Here is a 21,551-nt window from a genome sequence, read left to right as displayed (position 1 = left end):
CAAACTAATTTGATGATAGTCCCAAGTTCCCAATATTTGAATTTCATGGCCCAATCGGCTTTTGTTGACCCGACTGATCCGGGGCTATGATTCGCTACCCCAGTTTACTACCCACGTTAACATTTATAAATCCGCCACCAAATCAGTAATTCAGCTCTTCCTCCATAAAAGGAGCCTCTTCTTTCAACTCAACTATCCGCAACTCATCTCTCTCTCTCTCAAGAACTGAACATGGAGCTCATTTCTACACAGTTTACTGGCAGCTGGAGAAGATACTGGACAAGAAAGCGATACCAGAGGCTCGATGGCGGACTTACTGGCCGAAAGAATATGAAAGTCGTGAGGATTGGAGGTGGTAGCCCACGTAGGTCTGCTTGGAAGATCAGACCCAAGCAAAAAATATTAAAGATTGCAACTGCTTCTCCATTGAAGCTTTTGCGGAAGCTTAAGAGTGCTTATGTTGATATGATGGTTAACTTGGCAGGGAACGTCAGTTTCTTGAATAATGATAGTGTGTTTGGGAATAAACGGATTCCGAAAGCTAGGCCGGTTCCGATTGCTGCTTCTTCTAATGAAGAGTTTGAGACTAGGCTGGTTTATGAGATCTATAAGGCCTTGAAGGCAACTCAATGAGATTTGGGATTTGATTATCCCTGTGTAGAGTGATCATTTATTTCATGTCTTCATTATTTTTTAGGGTTTCAATTCCTTCAATTAGGGATTCCTGGTTCTTGAATCATCCCATTGAAAGTTGGGATGTCCTGTGCGCATCTTATTTCTTGTAATTTTCCATTTCTTGAAGTGTATTCAGAAAAGAAATTAGTTTAGCTGGAATTTAATTTCTGGTTAATTATTTAGAAAAGGTAGAAACTAAAACAAAAGGACAAGGAAGCTATCCCTGCACTCCGACGTCAGCTTGAGAAATCTTGAATCTTCCCTCCTGCAAATGCTGTGAAAGTCAAAACGCTCTGTCGATCTTGACGTGCCCAGGCCACGCAAATGTCTCATGCCAAAAATATTTTTTCAATAAATGAAATACTTTTTTTTTTAAATTTTGATTAGTTTAAGTTAATTTAATAAAACCATGTCTAATTTATTTAAATTAATAAAATTAAAAAGTATAAGATGGACCATCTAAATTAAGTTATTTTCTTGGATTTTAATATAATTTTATTTAAAAAAAATTAGAAAGTTTAAATTAAATCACAAAATTATCCTATAATAGTTTATGTTATTTATGTGACATATTATTGTAATTAATTAAAAAAAAAAAACTCGTAGCATACATTTAAAGGCATCATTCTCTTAAGTAATTATTAATAGGTTGAATGTTTATATGTTAAGTTTTCAATGAGTAATTGAACATTGATGAAGACGTTTGAACATATTCAAAATTCGTATTAAAACTTGTCCTTTAATAAACAAAGGGAATTGATTTTTTTATACTTAATTCATTTATCATTTATGAGTTTTCCACAGAAAAAATGTGTGTATAAATTTTTTTATTTCCACATTAATTTAAAATATTTATATTAAAAATATAAATAAATATAATTATATAAAAATTAAATTAAATATTTTTGTTATAAATAATTTATTTTAAAAGAATTCTTTGACGATCCATTTGATCAGTTTCCCAAATCCATATATATATATATATAAAGCAGACAGATTTTTTCTTAGTGCTATCACGTAGGATTTCAAAACCTTCATATTTATATCATGTGATAACATTTAAAGCAATCAAGTTTTCTTTTGAATTGCTACCTAAGATTCTAAAACTAATATATTTATGTCATATGGCAATATTAAATTGAATTTATTGCATTTTCATATATACCAATTATATTACTATATATATATATATATAAAGTAATGAGGTTTTCTCTTCCTATTACCATGTGGCATTCCAAATTTTAGTGTTACCACGTGACATTTACTATATAAAAATTATTATATTTTACAATTATAATAATTAATGTAAGTAATTATTATTTTTTATATTAAGTATTTAATTTCATTTTTTATTTAATTCTAATTTCCTTTTAAATATCTTTACTATTACTATTATTATTATAATTTTTATGGCTAACTAATTAAAAATGACAGATATATTTTAAAAATTTATAAATTTTTCATTTAAGGATTCTTAAAATTTTTATTATTTCATTTAATTTTAAAAATTTAAGAATTATACATCTTAAAATTAATAAAATAATTTAGAATTATACTATAAAAATTATCACATGGGGTTAAATATTTTGTTATCTTATCACATGGAGTTAAATAATTTGTCATCTCTCTCTTTTTTATATACTAGCATAATATATAAAATTATTATATATTTTTATCAGGTAAAATTAATAAATTAGTTTAATTAATTCTTAATTTTTTCTTTCTCTAATTAAATTAAACCTTTCAGATAATAATAATAATAATAATAATAATAATAATAATAATAATAATAATAATAATAATAATAATAATAATAACTATTTATTATAGTATTAAAGTGTAATAATTAAATAATTTGTAACTTATATATGTATAATTAAGAAAATAATAACTTAATCACAATTTAAAGAAATTATATAATTAAGTAATAAAAAATAAAACTTCAAGGGGGCAGGGCCACGTGTGTATATATATATATATATATATATATATTACTTCAATTAATTTTTAATTTTTCCTTTCTTTAATTAAATCCAACATTTTAGGTATTTATAATAATAATAATAATAATAATAATAATAATAATAATAATAATAATAACAATAATAATAACTATTTATTATAGTATTAAAGTGTAATAATTAAATAATTTGTAACGTATATATGTATAATTAAGAAATTAATAACTTAATTATAATTTAAAAAAGTATACAATTAATTAATAAAAAATAAAACTTATAATTTTTTTAAATAATAATAAAACAATATAATATGATTAATACTAATATTAGTTATTTATTAATTATATTATAAAAAATATAAAAAATAATAAAAATTAAATATTAACATAAATTTCTTATTTTTCATTACTGTAAAAATAAAATTTTATTTTATTTTTTCATAATTTATTATATATAAATATAAATATAAATATATATATATATATATATATATATATATATATATATATATATATATATATATAACATTCAATATATAATTAAAAATATGTTTTTATTAAATATGTGTCAAAACAAAATAAAATTAAGGTAAATTAAATTTTATTAAATATATAAAAAAAATAGAGACGATAAATTATTTAACTCCATGTGATAAGATGACAAAATATTTAACTTCATGTGATAATTTTTTTAGTATAATTGTCACGACCCAACCTATGGGCCGGACCGGCACTAGGACCTGGGCCAGCCTAAAGCCCCCGAGGCCCGTAGTAAGCCTTAACTGTTCATTAACCTAACTCTAAGGCCCATTGGGCCCAAATTCAAGAAAACAAACGGACAGAGTCCGGCCATAAAATGGACTTTCCAACGGGGAGTTTTCGACTCACCCGACCTGTAAACACAATAAACAATCCATTGGGGAGCTCAGCTCACCCTCCACATACTCATCAACATAATAATTGTCACGACCCAACCTATGGGCCGGACCGGCACTAGGACCTGGGCCAGCCTAAAGCCCCCGAGGCCCGTAGTAAGCCTTAACTATTCATTAACCCAACTCTAAGGCCCATTTGGGCCCAATATCAAGAAAACAAACGGACAGAGTCCGACCATAAAATGGACTTTCCAACGGGGAGTTTTTGACTCACCCGACCTGTAAACACAATAAATACTCAATTGGGGAGCTCAGCTCACCCTCCACATACTCATCAACATAAAATAAATGGGAGCTCAGCTCCCTCATCCAATCCATCAACATGCATAACATATTTAAGTTTACAGGTCCAACATGATAAAAATATTACAGACCAAATTCAAATAAATACTGCTAACACATGCGGAAATTCTAGGAGTAATTAAAATTACACAATATTGATAAACAACCTGCGAGGTAGAAAAGCAGGTTAACCCAGAACAAAATATCCTCCTGTGGCCTGTAAAAATTTTTGAACAGGAGTGAGCGTTCGACTCAGAGAGTAAAATATCAATCTTAACTATAATCTCTATAACTATCTGAACTAATGCAACCTGTAGAGTGAAATGCAACATCAACACCATATTCACAGCATAGCATCAAAAAGGTAATTTGGAGCACTCACACACCCTGTAACATCATTCATAATATATGGGAGCTGATCCCCTATACAGCTCTCTTAAATCCAATCTGGTGCCAGCGAAGAACTCAGCTCGGACTTCCACTTAAATACCAAATCGGGGTCCCAGCGAAGAACTCAAGCCGTGTCTACCCCGAAGGACCGGGTCCAATGAAGAACTCAAGCCGTGTCTACCCGTCCTATCCATAGTCCACACCACATCACACGCACGCCAACGCACGCTGCGCTCCAAATTACCACAACACCATTCATGGCACTTTATGATTATGAATGCAACATAAATCGTGCCTAAAGTTTAACTACATAAATATATGCATATAAGTGATGCATGGGCATGCTGAACATATAATAATATCGAAATTATAATTAAAATTAATATTTTACTCACAGACTTGACGACAAATCACTGTGGTGGCTGGGCGGAGGAAGAAGGTCATCGCTCACCGACAATCATATTACAATCATTTAATACAAATGACTCAATACAAATCAAGAAAAGACCCAAATACGTCCTAAGTCGTGCCGAAAATCCGGCAGAGTCCCCCCTATACCTAGGACCTAACCAACCTGAAAAAGGGTTCAAAACACACTTCTATACTCACAATCCATATATCCACAACTCAGTCATATCACACAGCCCCTCCTGGGCCCACCAAACCAATCATTCATCACAATATGTAAAATTTCAATTTAGTCCCTATAATTGAACATTTATGCAAAACGCCCAAATCAACTCTAAAAATTCTAAAACTTTGCCCCGCGGTCCTTAGCAATATTACTAAGCTATTGCAAAAAGAATCGTAATTTTCTAAGCTACCACGAATATTTTACGGATTTTTAATCCTATTTAAGCACTAGAAAATTACGAAAAAACAAGGTTCGGGTTTACCTTTGCCGATTCCGACTTCGGGGACGCGCTCGGGACGTCTGACAATGGGGGGGTAGGCAAAATCTCGGCCCAATTCGGAGACTTTTCCAGAACGTCCGTTCTGCGGCGAAATTTGCAGACCCGATCAACTGTCGAATTTCCGCGAATCGAGGATACCTACATGAAGCCCATAACACGGGGGTTAGTACATAAATTTTTCAGAATTTTCTAAGCTCATTTAATGCTCGAAAATACACTGCGAATTTCCGTGGGACCCACCGAAAAACGTTGTCGGAAAATTTTGAAATTAATATCCCGCGAAGCCCTCGTCGAGTGGAGCGTGCTGGTAGCCTCGGTTTTCTCGTGGGATTCACGGTTTTCGAGAAATCTAGTCCAAAAGTCGAAATGGGCTAAAATCTTCCCGAGCTAAAATCGGACAATCCGCTCGATGGATTTCGGCGTTCTTGGTGTCTATGGAAAGCTCTCGCCGAGTAGATGGTTTTGGACACAAGACCCGGTCCAATCGGTGACCGGATCGGCCGGATTTGGCCGAGGAAGCTGAAGCGGCGCGGCGCGCGCAGGGGGAGAATCGCGCGCGTTTCCTGCTCGTACCGCCTACCGGGCCGGGATGGTCGGGAGGCGCGCCGGCGAGGAGGGCGCAGGAGGCGCCGGCCGCGGCAGGCGTGGGGAGGAGAGAGAAAAGAGAGAGAGAAGGGGAGTGCGTCGCGCGCGGGAGGAAGAGGAAGAAAAAGAGAAGAGACCGGTCCGATTCGACCGGTCCGATCCGGTCCGGTTCGATTCGACCGGTTCGATTCGAAATACAAAATTTTTGAATTTTTACTCTGCCTCGGGACCGAAAACGAGGTCCAAAAATTCCGAAAAATTTTCTGAAAACTCAGAAAAATACGTAGACCCCAAATATATTTTTAGTTTTGCCACGTGGTCTTTAAATTAATTTTTAAAAATCATCAAAGTTTATATTTTCGGAAAATCGAACCCGATTTTTAAAATCCGAAAAAATCTCAAAAAAATTCCTAAAATTCAAATAAATTAAAATATCAAAAATACTCATAATTAATAAAATTTTGGGGTGTTACATTCTTCCCCCCTTACAGAAAATTCGTCCTCGAATTTTACACAAGGCAGAATAAAACACATGATTATACATTGAACAAATACGGGTACTTGCTACGCATGTCCCGTTCTGACTCCCAGGTGCACTCTTCCACTGACTGACTCCTCCACAAAACCTTAACCATAGGGATCTGTTTAGATCTCAGCTGTCTCACTTGGTAGTCCACTATGGCTACAGGCTGCTCCTCAAATGTCAAGTTCTCTTTTAGCTCTATCACATCCGGCTGCAGTATATGAGAAGGATCAGGAATGTATTTCCTGAGCATGGAGATGTGAAACACGGGATGAACGTGAGAAAGGTTGGGTGGTAGTTCCAACCGGTAGGCAACTGCTCCAACTCTATCAGTAACCTCAAAAGGTCCAATATACCGAGGTGCCAACTTGCCCTTCTTTCCAAATCTCATGACTCCCTTCATTGGAGAAACCTTCAGGAATACATAGTCGCCATCGCAAACTCCACATCCTCCGTCTGGGTCCGCATAACTCTTCGCTCATCGAAAGCCGTCCTCGCGATCGTTCTCGATTAAAGGAACTACTTCTGAAGTGTACTGCACTAGGTCTACATCATGCACCCTTGCTTCCCCCATTTCTGTCCAACACAGAGGAGACCTACACTTTCTTCCATATAGTGCCTCATAGGGTGTCATCCCTATGCTGGAGTGATAACTGTTGTTATAAGCAAACTCCACCAAAGCTAACTGCTCATCCCATTGACCTCCAAAATCCAAGACACTCATGCGAAGCATGTCTTCCAGTGTTTGGATTGTCCTTTGTTGTCAGTCCGTCCGTCGAGGGTGGAAAGCCGCATCAAGTTCAATCAGGTGCCAAGTGCCTCTCGCAACTTTCTCCAAAACCGAAGTGAATCAGGGCCCTCTGCCGAGATATTATGGGAGCCGGAACTCCATGCAATCTGACTATTTCTCGAATGTAGAGCCGGGTATACTGTGCCACAGAGTATGTAGTCCTTACAGGCAAGAAGTGAGCTGATTTGGTCAAGCGGTCTACAATTACCCATATCGAATCATATCCTCGCGTGGTACGAGGCAACCCAGTCACAAAATCCATAGTGATCATTTCCCACTTCCATTCTGGGATAGGGAGCTCTTGCAGCTTCCCTGACGGTCTCTGGTGTTCAAACTTCACCTTCTGACAAGTCAAGCACTTGGACACAAAGTCTGCTATGTCTTTTTTCATGCCATTCCACCAGTAGCTATCTTTCACATCATGGTACATCTTGGTGGAACCTGGGTGGACACTGTACAGTGTGTAGTGTGCCTCTCGCATGATTTCATTCCTGAGGTTGTCCACATCGGGCACACATATCCTAGAACCTTGCACTAGGGCGCCATCATTGGCAAATCCAAACTCACCACCTTCACCTTGCTGTACTCTTTCTATGATCTTCATCAATTGTTGGTCTCTGTGCCGGGAAACTCTAACTCTGTCCCTCAAGTCTGGCCTCACTGAAAAGTGAGCCAACAATACCCCCTCATCTGACAGATCTAGGATTAAACCTTGATCCATCAATTCATGTACCTCCCGAATCAACGGTCTCTTCTCTACCGAAATGTGCGCCAAAGCGCGGAAGATTTTCTGCTCAAGGCATCTGCCACAACATTGGCCTTTCCAGGGTGGTACTGGATGGTGCAATCATAGTCCTTCAGAAGCTCCATCCATCTCCTCTGTCTCAAGTTCAAGTCCCTCTGTTGGAAGATGTACTTCAAACTCTTATGGTCGGTGTATATCTCGCACACTTCACCATACAGGTAGTGTCTCCAGATTTTTAGTGCAAAGATTACAGCCGCCATTTCCAAATCATGGGTGGGGTAGTTCTGCTCATGCCTCTTCAGCTGTCTTGAAGCATAAGCCACTACCTTTCCATTCTGCATCAACACACACCCTAGGCCAACTCTGGAGGCGTCACAATACACGGTGTATCCTTCACCACTCACAGGTAGTGTCAACACAGGGGCAGTGGTTAGACACTCCTTGAGCTTCTGGAAACTCACCTCACGATCCATGTCCAAATGAATGGAACATTCTTCTGGTCAACTTAGTTAGGGAGCCGCTATCCTGGAGAAATCTTGCACAAAACGCTCAGAGTAGCGGCTAAACCTAAAAACTTCGCACCTCGATCGTTGTAGGCCTAAGCCAATCGATTCTGACTTCAATTTTCTTGGGATCCACTTGAATGCCATCACTAGAAACCACGTGTCCCAAGAATGAGATGCTTTCTAGCCAAAATTCACATTTTGAAAATTTGGCATATAGCTGGTGCTCCCTCAAAGTCTGCAACACCATCCTCAAGTGCCACACGTGTTCTTCCTCGGTCCGAGAGTATACCAGAATGTCATTTATGAATACGATGACAAAACGGTCCAAAAATGGCTTGAACACCCTGTTCATCAAGTCCATGAAGGCTGCTGGTGTATTAGTGAGTCCAAAAGACATCACCAAGAACTCATAATGACCATACCTTGTCCTGAAAGCCGTTTTGGACACGTCCTCATCCCTGATTCTCAACTGATGGTAGCCTGATCGCAGGTCTATTTTGGAAAAGAATCTAGCTCCTTGGAGCTGATCAAACAAATCATCGATCCAAGGAAGTGGATACTTGTTCTTCACAGTCACCTTGTTCAGCTGTCTGTAGTCGATACACAACCTCAATTACCCATCCTTCTTTCTCACAAATAAAACAGGAGCACCCCAGGGTGAAGTACTCGGACGTATGAAGCCCTTGTCCAAAAGCTCCTGTAGTTGCTCCTTCAGCTCTTTCAATTCTGCTGGTGCCATCCTGTAAGGTGGCATGGATATGGGGTTTGTACCCGAAATAACATCAATGCAGAACTCTATTTCCCTTCCTGGTGGCAACCCTGGAAGCTCTTCAGGGAAGACATCCATAAATTCTCTGACAACAGGAACATTTTCCATGCTGACACCTTCTACAGATGTATCTCTCACTAATGCCAAATACCCTTGGCATCCACGCCTCAACATTTTTCTAGCACTAATTGCTGACACCAAATTATATGGAGCCACGCTCCTGTCACCATCAAAACTAAACTCTTCCACACCAGGTATGTGGAAATACACCTTTTTGTTCCTGCAGTCTAAGGTGGCATAATGAGCTGCCAACCACCCATCCCCGAGATTACATCGAAATCCATTACTGGTAGAGGAACCAAGTCTGCTGGGAGGATCTTTCCATCCACTACCACTGGGCTACCCGGAAATACCATGTCTACTTCTATGTTGTCACTAAGTGGGGTAGCTACTGACAAAGGGCACTCTAAAGTTGTAGGGTTTCTACCCAACCTCATGGCAAACACAGGGGAGACGAATGAGTGCGTAGCACCCGAATCTATCAAAACACGAGCCTCATAAGAATGCACTGAAGAATACCGCCATAATCGCATTTGAAGCTTGAGCATCCTGGTGGGTCGTGGTGAAACCCGTGCTTGACCCTACCCCGAGTGGCGTAACCGACATCGACTTCTACCTCTGACCGCCTCCAAATCCACGTCCCCCTTGTCCTCGGCCATCGAATCGATCGCCTACCATGTTGGAAGCACCGGATACAATTGTCGAGGAACATTTGCAAGAACCACGTGACCCCATCCGTGGCTCATCAAAACGGGCGATCTCTAGCAAAGTGGCCCGGTTGGCCACACACTGGCATACTCGACCCCATCAAACAAGGTCTGAATGTCCTCTTCACACTGTGCACACGGTGCCAAAGAGGATCTGAACGAGCGAATCGCCTTGCCATGAATCGTTACACCGCTTGGATCCGTACACTCGTCCGAACCCTCGGATTTGTGTCTAAAACCACTCCTCTTATTTCTCGCTTCTTCCTCTGTAAGTAATTTGGCCACCACTATCCATAGTACCCATGTGGGGAACACCAAGAACCCTCTGCCTGCTTTTTCTTTGCTCTTCCGCTGTCATCCACAGCATAGCTAACCTCAATCTGTCTGGCTCGATCCACCACCACATCAAAAGACTGATCAGACATCATGGCCAGGTTCGCATACCTCCTGTCAAGCCCCTTTAGGAATCTTTTCACCTTCATCTTTTCTGTAGCTACTGCTGCAGGGGCATATCTGCTCAATTCCAGAAATTGCAGAGCATATTCATCTACTGCACCGCCATTCGCCTTAAGGCCTCAAAGGCCCACTGTTTCTGATCTCTGAAGCTTTCTGGCACAAACCGATTGATGAAAAGTTCCACAAACTGAGCCCATGTCAAACCCTCCATCCGGGGTAACACGTAGTCACTCATCCACTGTCTAGGCATAGGCCCCATGACGTGCTGCATACACTCTACCAATCTTCTATCAGTCAACTGTAATTCTGTTCCTGCCTGTCTGCAGGAATCTAAAAACCGATATGCGTCGTCTGACACATCATAAGTACCGGGCACCAACTTCTTGAAGTTTATGATCTGTTTGTAAGATTCCTCTCTTGGTGCGGTGGATCGCTGCTTTGTGGAGGATGGACCATATCGCGCCATCATGTCGATGGTTCTCTGCAGACCTAGAGTAGCCGCCATGGGGTCCATGGGACCACTGTGCCATAAAGGACTGATCTCAGATCGGGGTGGCTGCTCCTCTACTTGAGCGACTCTAGGCCTCCTACCCCGCCTCCTGGCAAAGCGCCATCCTGTGTCCGACACTTCGTCGGGCACATCTGTTCAGTGCGTGCAGCCTCTCCCGCTTCTACGCATTTTCTGAAATTCAAGACATCACCCACAAAATTCAAAACTGCACATTACACAGCTCTATAGACTCATATTTATACATAACATATGGAGCAGAAACTAGAAGCAAAGATGACAATGCAAGACGAATGTGGACCCTATATTTCCGCATGTGACTCCTATTAGACTCTTCCCAACACTTTAGACAACATTCCCTAAGAATCTGGAGCCTAAGCTCTGATACCACATTTGTCACGACCCAACCTATGGGCCGGACCGGCACTAGGACCTGGGCCAGCCTAAAGCCCCCGAGGCCCGTAGTAAGCCTTAACTATTCATTAACCCAACTCTAAGGCCCATTTGGGCCCAATATCAAGAAAACAAACGGACAGAGTCCGGCCATAAAATGGACTTTCCAACGGGGAGTTTTTGACTCACCCGACCTGTAAACACAATAAATACTCAATTGGGGAGCTCAGCTCACCCTCCACATACTCATCAACATAAAATAAATGGGAGCTCAGCTCCCTCATCCAATCCATCAACATGCATAACATATTTAAGTTTACAGGTCCAACATGATAAAAATATTACAGACCAAATTCAAATAAATCACGCTAACACATGCGGAAATTCTAGGAGTAATTAAAATTACACAATATTGATAAACAACCTGCGAGGTAGAAAAGCAGGTTAACCCAGAACAAAATATCCTCCTGTGGCCTGTAAAAATTTTTGAACAGGAGTGAGCGTTCGACTCAGAGAGTAAAATATCAATCTTAACTATAATCTCTATAACTATCTGAACTAATGCAACCTGTAGAGTGAAATGCAACATCAACACCATATTCACAGCATAGCATCAAAAAGGTAATTTGGAGCACTCACACACCCTGTAACATCATTCATAATATATGGGAGCTGATCCCCTATACAGCTCTCTTAAATCCAATCTGGTGCCAGCGAAGAACTCAGCTCGGACTTCCACTTAAATACCAAATCGGGGTCCCAGCGAAGAACTCAAGCCGTGTCTACCCCGAAGGACCGGGTCCCAGCGAAGAACTCAAGCCGTGTCTACCCGTCCTATCCATAGTCCACACCACATCACACGCACGCCAACGCACGCACACTGCTCCAAATTACCGCAACACCATTCATGGCACTTTAACAGTTATGAATGCAACATAAATCGTGCCTAGAGTTTAACTACATAAATATATGCATATAAGTGATGCATGGGCATGCTGAACATATAATAATATCGAAATTATAATTAAAATTAATATTTTACTCACAGACTTGACGACAAATCACTGTGGTGGCTGGGCGGAGGAAGAAGGCTGTCCCGGCTCACCTGACAATCATATTACAATCATTTAATACAAATGACTCAATACAAATCAAGAAAAGACCCAAATACGTCCTAAGTCGTGCCGAAAATCCGGCAGAGTCCCCCCTATACCTAGGACCTAACCAACCTGAAAAAGGGTTCAAAACACACTTCTATACTCACAATCCATATATCCACAACTCAGTCATATCACACAGCCCCTCCTGGGCCCACCAAACCAATCATTCATCACAATATGTAAAATTTCAATTTAGTCCCTATAATTGACCATTTTTGCAAAAACTGCCCAAATCAACTCTAAAAATTCTAAAACTTTGCCCCGCGGTCCTTAGCAATATTACTAAGCTATTGCAAAAAGAATCGTAATTTTCTAAGCTACCACGAATATTTTACGGATTTTTAATCCTATTTAAGCACTAGAAAATTACGAAAAAACAAGGTTCGGGTTTACCTTTGCCGATTCCGACTTCGGGGACGCGCTCGGGACGTCTGACAATGGGGGGGTAGGCAAAATCTCGGCCCAATTCGGAGACTTTTTCCAGAACGGGTCCGTGCGCCCAAATTTGCGAACCGATCAACTGTCGAATTTCCGCGAATCGAGGATACCTACATGAAGCCCATAACACGGGGGTTAGTACATAAATTTTTCAGAATTTTCTAAGCTCATTTAATGCTCGAAAATACACTGCGAATTTCCGTGGGACTCACCGAAAAACGTTGTCGGAAAATTTTGAAATTAATATCCCGCGAAGCCCTCGTCGAGTGGAGCGTGCTGGTAGCCTCGGTTTTCTCGTGGGATTCACGGTTTTCGAGAAATCTAGTCCAAAAGTCGAAATGGGCTAAAATCTTCCCGAGCTAAAATCGGACAATTCGCTCGATGGATTTCGGCGTTCTTGGTGTCTATGGAAAGCTCTCGCCGAGTAGATGGTTTTGGACACAAGACCCGGTCCAATCGGTGACCGGATCGGCCGGATTTGGCCGAGGAAGCTGAAGCGGCGCGGCGCGCGCAGGGGGAGAATCGCGCGCGTTTTCCGGCCGTTACCGGGCCGATGGCCGGGATAGGCGGCGGCCGCGAGGAGGGCGCAGGAGGCGGTGGCCGGCAGGGGAGGAGAGAGAAAAGAGAGAGAGAAGGGGAGTGCGTCGCGCGCGGGAGGAAGAGGAAGAAAAAGAGAAGAGACCGGTCCGATTCGACCGGTCCGATCCGGTCCGGTTCGATTCGACCGGTTCGATTCGAAATACAAAATTTTTGAATTTTTACTCTGCCTCGGGACCGAAAACGAGGTCCAAAAATTCCGAAAAATTTTCCGAAAACTCAGAAAAATACGTAGACCCCAAATATATTTTTAGTTTTGCCACGTGGTCTTTAAATTAATTTTTAAAAATCATCAAAGTTTATATTTTCGGAAAATCGAACCCGATTTTTAAAATCCGAAAAAATCTCAAAAAAATTCCTAAAATTCAAATAAATTAAAATATCAAAAATACTCATAATTAATAAAATTTTGGGGTGTTACAATAATAAATGGAAGCTCAGCTCCCTCATCCAATCCATCAAACAGACTTAAAAATATTAAGTTTACAGGTCCAACATGATAATAATATTACAGACCAAATTCAAATAATTACTGCTAACACATGCGGAAATTCTAGGAGTAATTAAAATTACACAATATTGATAAACAACCTGCGAGGTAAAAAGGCAGGTTAACCCAGAACAAAATATCTTCCTGTGGCCTGTAAAAATTTTTGAACAGGAGTGAGCGTTCGACTCAGAGAGTAAAATATCAATCTTAACTATAATCTCTATAACTATCTGAAACTAATGCAACCTGTAGAGTGAAATGCAACATACACAACATTTTCATATCATAACATCAAAAAGGTAATTTGGAGCACTCACACACCCTGTAGTATCAATCATAACATATGGGAGCTGATCCCCTATACAGCTCTCTTAAATCCAACCTGGTGCCAGCGAATTACTCAAGCTCGGACTTCCACTTAATAACCAAATCGAGGGTCCCAGCGAATTACTCAAGCCGTGACTACCCCTCGAAGGAACGGGTCCCAGCGAATTACTCAAGCCGTGACTACCCCGTCCTATCCATAGTCCACACCACATCACACGCACGCCAACGCACGCACACTGCTCCAAATTACCACAACAACATCCATGGTACATCAACAGTTATGAATGCAACATAAATCGTGCCTAGAGTTTAACTACATAAATATATGCATATAAGTGATGCATGGGCATGCTGAACATATAATAATATCGAAATTATAATTAAAATTAATATTTTACTCACAGACTTGACGATGGTCACTGAGGCGGCTGGGCGGAGGAAGAAGGCTGTCCCGGCTCACCTGACAATTTTATTACAATCATTTAATAAATTTGACTCAATACAAACAAAGAAAAAGACCAATACGTCCTAAGTCGTGCCGAAAATCCGGCAGAGTCTCCCCTATACCTAGGACCTACCCAACCTGCAAAAGGGCTTAAAACACACTTCTATACTCACAATCCATATATCCACAACTCAATCACATCACACAGCCCCTCCTGGGCCCATCAAATCAATCATCCATCACAATATGTAAAATTTCAATTTAGTCCTTATAATTGACCATTTTTGCAAAAACTGCCCAAATAAGCTCTAAAAATTCTAAAACTTTGCCCCGCGGTCCTTAGCAATATTACTAAGCTATTGCAAAAAGAATCATAATTTTCTAAGCTACCACGAATATTTTACGGATTTTTAATCCTATTTAAGCACTAGAAAATTACGTAAAAACAAGGTTCGGGTTTACCTTTGCCGATTCCGACTTCGGGAACGCGCTTGGGACGTCTGACAATGGGAGCTAGCCAAAACCTCGGTCCAATTCGAAGACTTTTCCAGAATTACGTGCCTAATTTCACAGATGGCCAATCAGCCGAATTTCCGCGAATTGAGGATACCTACACGAAGCCCAATAATAATATATAAAATCAGGGGTGTTACAATAATTTTAAATTATTTTATTAATTTTAAAATGTATAATTCTTAAATTTTTATAATTAAATGAAATAATAAAAAATTTAAGAATCCTTAAATAAAAAATTTATAAATTTTTAAAATATATCTGCTTTTTTTAATTAGTTAACCATAAAAATTATGGTAATAATAGTAATAGTAAAGATATTTAAAAGGAATTTAGAATTAAATAAACAATGAAATTAAATACTTAATATAAAAAATAATAATTACTTACATTAATTATTATAATTGTAAAATATAATAATTTTTATATTGTAAATGTCACGTGTCGGCAGTAAAATTTGGAATGCCACATGGTAATAGAAAGAGAAAACCTCCTTACTTTATATATATATAGAGAAAGATATAAATATATAGTTATATAATTGGTATATATAGTAATGCAATAAATTCAATTTAATATTACCATTTGACATAAATATATTAGTTTTAGAATCTTATATGGCAATTCAGGAGAAAACTTGACTACTTTAAATGTTGCCACGTGGCATAAATATAAATATTTTGGAATCCTACGTGGCAGCACCAGGGAAAAAACCTGTCTACTTTATGCACATATATATATATTTAATAAATTTTAATTTACTTTGATTTTATTTTGTTTTAACACATATTTAATAAGAACATATTTTTAATTATATATATATAAAATAAATTATAAAAAAATAAATAAAATTTTATTTTCACAGTAATGAAAAATAAGATATTTATGTTAATATTCAATTTTTATTAAATTTTTATATTCTTTATAGTATAATTAATAATTAATTAATATTAGTATTAATCACATTATATTATTTTATTATTATTCAAAAAAATTATATATATATATATATATATATGCACACCTGCCCTACTTGAAGTTTTATTTTTTTATTAATTAATTGTATAATTTTTTTAAATTATAATTAAGTTATTAATTTCTTAATTATGCATATATAAGTTATAAATTATTTAATTATTATACTTTAATACTATAATAAATAGCTATTATTACTGTTGTTGTTGTTGTTATTATTATTATTATTATTATTATTATTATTATTATTATTATTATAAATACCTAAGATATTCAATTTAATTAAAGAAAGGAAAAATTAAGAATTAATTGAATTAATATATACATATGTGTGTGTGCACTTGCTCCCACTTGAAGTTTTATTTTTTATTAATTTATTGTATAATTTTTTTAAAATTATGATTAAGTTATTAATTTATTAATCATGCATATATAAGTTACAAATTATTTGATTATTACACTTTAATACTATAATAAATAGTTGTTATTGTTGTTGTTGTTATTATTATTATTATAAATACTTAAAAAGTTCAGTTTAATCAGTGAAATAAAAAATTAATAATTAATTGAATAAATTTATTAATTTTATTTAATAAAAACATATATTGATTTTATATGTGTTACATTTTTACTTTCTGATAAAGAATTTGTCTATATTTTTATAAAACAAATTTAAGAGGAGGTATCATATTTATAACAATTGATAATTTTTAATTAAATTTATTGATGACTATTTTGATATACTTCCTCAAAGTTGTAATATATAATTATTATATAATTTAATTTTCTAAATACAATCCTCTTTTATATATATATATATATATATATAAAGTAGAAATGTATTTACAAAGAAATGACATATAACACTTTCCTTTTAAATATCTTTACTATTATCATTATTGCTATAATTTTTATGGCTAACTAATTAAAAATAGTAAATATATTTCAAAAATTTATAAATTTTTTCTTAAATTTTTTATTATTTCATTTAATTATAAAAATTTAAGAATTATACATCATATAATTAATAAAATAATTTAAAATTATACTATAAAAATTATCATATGAAGTTAAATATTTTGTCCTCCTATCACATAGAGTTAAATAATTTACCATCTCTTTCTTTTTTATATATTTAATAAATTTTAATTTGCCTTGATTTTATTTTACTTTAATACATATTTAATAAAAATATATTTTTAATTATTTATTGAATGTTATATATATAAAATAAATTATGAAAAAATGAAATAAAATTTTATTTTGATGGTAATGAAATATAAGAAATTTATGTTAATATTCAAATTTTATTATTTTTTTGATATTTTTTATAATATAATTAATAAATGATTAATATTAGCATTAATCATATTATATTATTTTTTTATTATTTAGAAAAATTATATATATATATATATATGCACACCTCCTCCTACCCATTGAAGTTTTTTTTTATTAATTAATTATATAATTTATTTAAATTATGATTAAGTTATTATTTTTCTAATTATACATATATAAGTTACAAATTATTTAATTATTACATTTTAATACTATAATAAATAGCTATTATTATTATTATTATTATTATTATTATTATTATTATTATTATTACCTGAAAGGTTTAATTTAATTAGAGAAAAAAATTAAGAATTAATTGAACTAATTTACTAATTTTACCTGATAAAAATATATACTAATTTTATATATATTGTATTTTCACTTTCTAATAAAGAAGTTGTTTGTATTTTTATAAAACAAATTCAAGAGGATGTAAGATTTTAAATCTATCATATTTATATATATTGATAATTTTTAATTAAATTTATTGATGATTATTTTTCTATATTTTCTGAAAGTTGTAATATACAATTATTATATAATTTTATTTTCTAAATACAATCCTTATATATATATATATATATAAAGTTGGAATGTATTTACAGGAAAATGACATGTAACACTTTCCTTAAAAAATTTGTCACGACATCACTTTCTATAAATATTTATTTTATACTAATTACTATTTAATTTTTTATTTATCTTTTAATTATCATTATTATTTAAAATACTATATTAAAATTTATGATTTAAATTATTATTTTTTTAAATTTAATTTTTTAAAAATTAAGACATTTTAAAATTAAATACAATATTTATAAATTATTTATATTATTCTGTAAATATTAATTATTATTTAATTTTTAAATTTTTTTAATTATTATTATTTTTTATAATACTATTTTAACATTTATTTATTAAAATATTATTTTTTTTAAAATATGATTTTTAAAAAATTAAGACCTTTTATGATTAGATATAATATTAAAAATTATTTATATTATTTTTTTATAAATTTATTTATATAAAATATTATTTATCATATGTTACATTTAGCGGTAATAATAATAATAATAAAAGTAATTGATGACCATTAATTTAAGGAAAATTGACTATTAATTTATGATTTCATAATTAATTATAAATAATCTCCTTTATAATAATTATTACTTAATTTTTTTATTTTTCTTTTAATTATCATCATTATTTATAATATTACCTTAGCATTTATGATTCAAATTACTATTTTTAAAAAAATCAAAATATTTAGTAATTAAATGTAATATTTATAAATTATTTATATTATTTTATAAACACTAATTATTATTTTTTTATTTCTATTATAATTATTATTATTATTTATAATATTACTTTAATATTTATGATTTAAATTATTATATTTTTTATTTTGATTTTTAAAAATTAGGATATTTTATGATTAAATATAATATTTAAAAATTATTTATATTATTTTTTTATAATTTCATTTTTACAAAAATATTATTTACCAAATGTTATCCTCAATAATAATAATAATAATAATAATAATAATAATAATAATAATAATAATAATAATAATAGATCATTGATGGCCATTAGTTAAAAAAAATAATCATTAATTTGTAATTTAATAATCAACTATCTTATAATTCAATCTTAAATTATTTTATATATTTAACAAATATTTTTATTGCATTGTTATATTTTTTATTATAAAATCATTGTTAAAAAATTTGAGAGATAAAAATGTATACATAAAAAGTTATAAAAATAAAATATAGAGATTTGACTTAATGAGAGTATTAGAGAAAATGTAAGAGTAGTGCCAATTGAATATAAGTTGAGAGAAGGGAGATTGAGGTGGTTTGGTCATGTGAAGCGTAGATATACGGAGGCTTCAGTTAGACAAGTAGAGCATATTAGGTTAGAGGATATAAAGAAAAAAATGGATAGACCTAAATTGACTTTGAGGAGAGTAGTACAACATGACTTAGAATCATTACATATATCTGAGGATTTAACAAAAAATCATTCAGAGTGGAGAAAGCGAATCCATATAGCCAACTCCAAATTTTTGGGATAAAAGCTTAGTTGAGTTGAGTTTAGTTGAGTATAATTAGTATATATTATTTTTTATGTTAATAATTTAATATTCTTTTTATTTTATTTTCTTAAAATTAATTAATACTTATTATTATTATTATCATCATCATCATCATCATCATCATCATTATGACCAACTTATGGCCATTTAATTGAAATAGCCAAATAAATAAGAAACATTTTATTTTTAAAAAATTGAATTTAAATATTTTTATTTCTATTTTTTAATTCAATAATATTTAGTTATAAATTATTTTTTTTATTTAAATGATTTTCATTTGTTTGTCAATATATAATATCATATGAGATTTTTGATACATATTAAGCACTATTTTTTCACCAAGTATTTTTATTTAACCTAAACGTACTCAAACATTTTTTATATTTTATTATTTCTTTCAAAGTCATTAGTTATCATTCTCAAAATTTATTTGTCTAAATATATCTAATTAATATTTATTTAATTATTAATTTTTAAAATTTTTTTATTTAATATTTCTTAAATTTGAATATCTTATTTCATTATAATTATATATCGAATAAAATTATAATTAACATTTTGATTATCTATATTTTATTATAATTAATTTTCATCAAAATTATTTTTAAATTTTAATTAAATATTTATATTTTAGTGCATAAATTATCTCTTAATTATATTTTTATATAGAAGTAGAATTTTAAAGATAAATTACAAATATAATAATATTGAAAATTTAGTTACAAATAAAAATGATAAGAACAATTAAAGTTACAATATTATAATCATGAAATCTGCCTTTTGAAAAATAGTATGTATTTATAGTATTTATTTTAAAAATAGAAAATTATGATATTTTAAATTATAACTTTTATGAAATATATTTATTTTATATTATAAATTTATGTAAAGTGATAACTATTTTTGTCAAATAATTATTTTATAATAAAAATTGAGATTAATAAAAAAAATTTACATTTAGATGTAGTAATTTTAAAAATAATATAATAGAATGTTATTTTAATTTTATAATAATATTATATATTTTTATTATTACTGAAAAAAATATTATATATATACATTTTTAAAATAATATTATTTTCTCATTAATTTAATATATTTTCTATAATTTATAAAAAATAAATACCGATTTATATAAATTATGAGATAAAATATAAAAATTTTATGATATTTAAATTATTTTTTAAATAAAGAACTTTAATTACATTTTAAACAAAATAACCATGAAAATTACTCTTAATAAATATATAAAAATAATTAAATAGGTATTTTAATTAATTATAATATAAATTAATTAAAATTTTATTATTATGACAAGTAAAAATTTATTCAAATTAAATTAAATAAGAAAAAAAATTTTAATTTAAAATTAATTTAATAATAATAATTTATTTTATTTAAAATATAATTAAAAATTAAATTAAAATATAAAAATTATAAATAATTCATGCAGAGCAGCATGGGTGTTTTGCTAATTTGTATAAAAGCAAGTGTAATTTCGAAGTTGGGTTTGGAAACCCAACATGGAATCGAGGCCTATCAATAGAAAGCCGCCTTAGCCCACTCCCCCTCACATCAGACTTCAACCGCATGTACAACAGGATCATACAAAGATTTAGAAGTTAGAACCCTAGTTATCTGTCTCCTCCTTCTTCTTCTTAGCAAGTGGGACCTCCTTCAGATCAGACTGCTCACAGAAACCTCATGAGTTTCCACTCGAAGGGCCACTCTTCTGCTGATCTATGGCTTTCAGGGCATCGACCAAACTTCAAATTTATAACGGTCCTAGTATTTTTATATTATTCCTCATATTGCACTGAATCTGCAAGACTAAAACGAGAGAGAGGTCGGATTTGATCATCAAGGGACAATTAATCTGACCGAAGAACTAACAACACTATAGGTATCTGAGTGAAGCAATCTGATCCAGTATCATTTTCAAACCACCACTTAAAAAAAAAAA

General features: G+C 33.0%; 1 protein-coding gene and 3 long non-coding RNA genes across 4 annotated transcripts; 1 reads left to right on the top strand and 3 right to left on the bottom strand.

Moving 5' to 3' along the window:
• Window positions 1–231: 231 nt before the first annotated feature.
• Window positions 232–633, top strand: LOC110666827 (uncharacterized). The gene has a single exon (XM_021827464.2). It carries the CDS (start codon window positions 232–234, stop codon window positions 631–633), a length of 402 nt encoding a protein of 133 aa, XP_021683156.2.
• A 3,172-nt stretch (window positions 634–3,805) lies between these two features.
• Window positions 3,806–4,684, bottom strand: LOC131174479 (uncharacterized). Its single transcript, XR_009144791.1, has 2 exons — window positions 4,638–4,684; window positions 3,806–4,069 (listed from the first exon to the last, which is right to left on the bottom strand). It is a non-coding gene; the product is annotated as an uncharacterized LOC131174479 (long non-coding RNA).
• A 6,724-nt stretch (window positions 4,685–11,408) lies between these two features.
• LOC131174764 (uncharacterized) lies at window positions 11,409–12,853 on the bottom strand. The gene is made up of 3 exons (XR_009144992.1): window positions 12,752–12,853; window positions 12,245–12,303; window positions 11,409–11,672 (listed from the first exon to the last, which is right to left on the bottom strand). It is a non-coding gene; the product is annotated as an uncharacterized LOC131174764 (long non-coding RNA).
• Window positions 12,854–13,858: 1,005 nt separating this feature from the next.
• On the bottom strand, window positions 13,859–15,166 carry LOC131174494 (uncharacterized). Its single transcript, XR_009144808.1, has 2 exons — window positions 15,118–15,166; window positions 13,859–14,670 (listed from the first exon to the last, which is right to left on the bottom strand). It is a non-coding gene; the product is annotated as an uncharacterized LOC131174494 (long non-coding RNA).
• Between the last annotated feature and the right edge of the window lie 6,385 nt (window positions 15,167–21,551).

The sequence above is a fragment of the Hevea brasiliensis genome, chromosome 16 (genome assembly GCF_030052815.1).
Source record: "Hevea brasiliensis isolate MT/VB/25A 57/8 chromosome 16, ASM3005281v1, whole genome shotgun sequence".
NCBI lineage: Eukaryota > Viridiplantae > Streptophyta > Magnoliopsida > Malpighiales > Euphorbiaceae > Hevea > Hevea brasiliensis.
The sequence above is the reverse complement of the archived record's forward strand: the minus strand, read 5'-3'. Positions and strand labels throughout refer to the sequence as shown.

Excerpts from the sequence above, each read along its gene's own strand:
- LOC110666827 (XM_021827464.2), top strand. The coding sequence starts at position 232 with ATGGAGCTCATTTCTACACAGTTTACTGGCAGCTGGAGAAGATACTGG.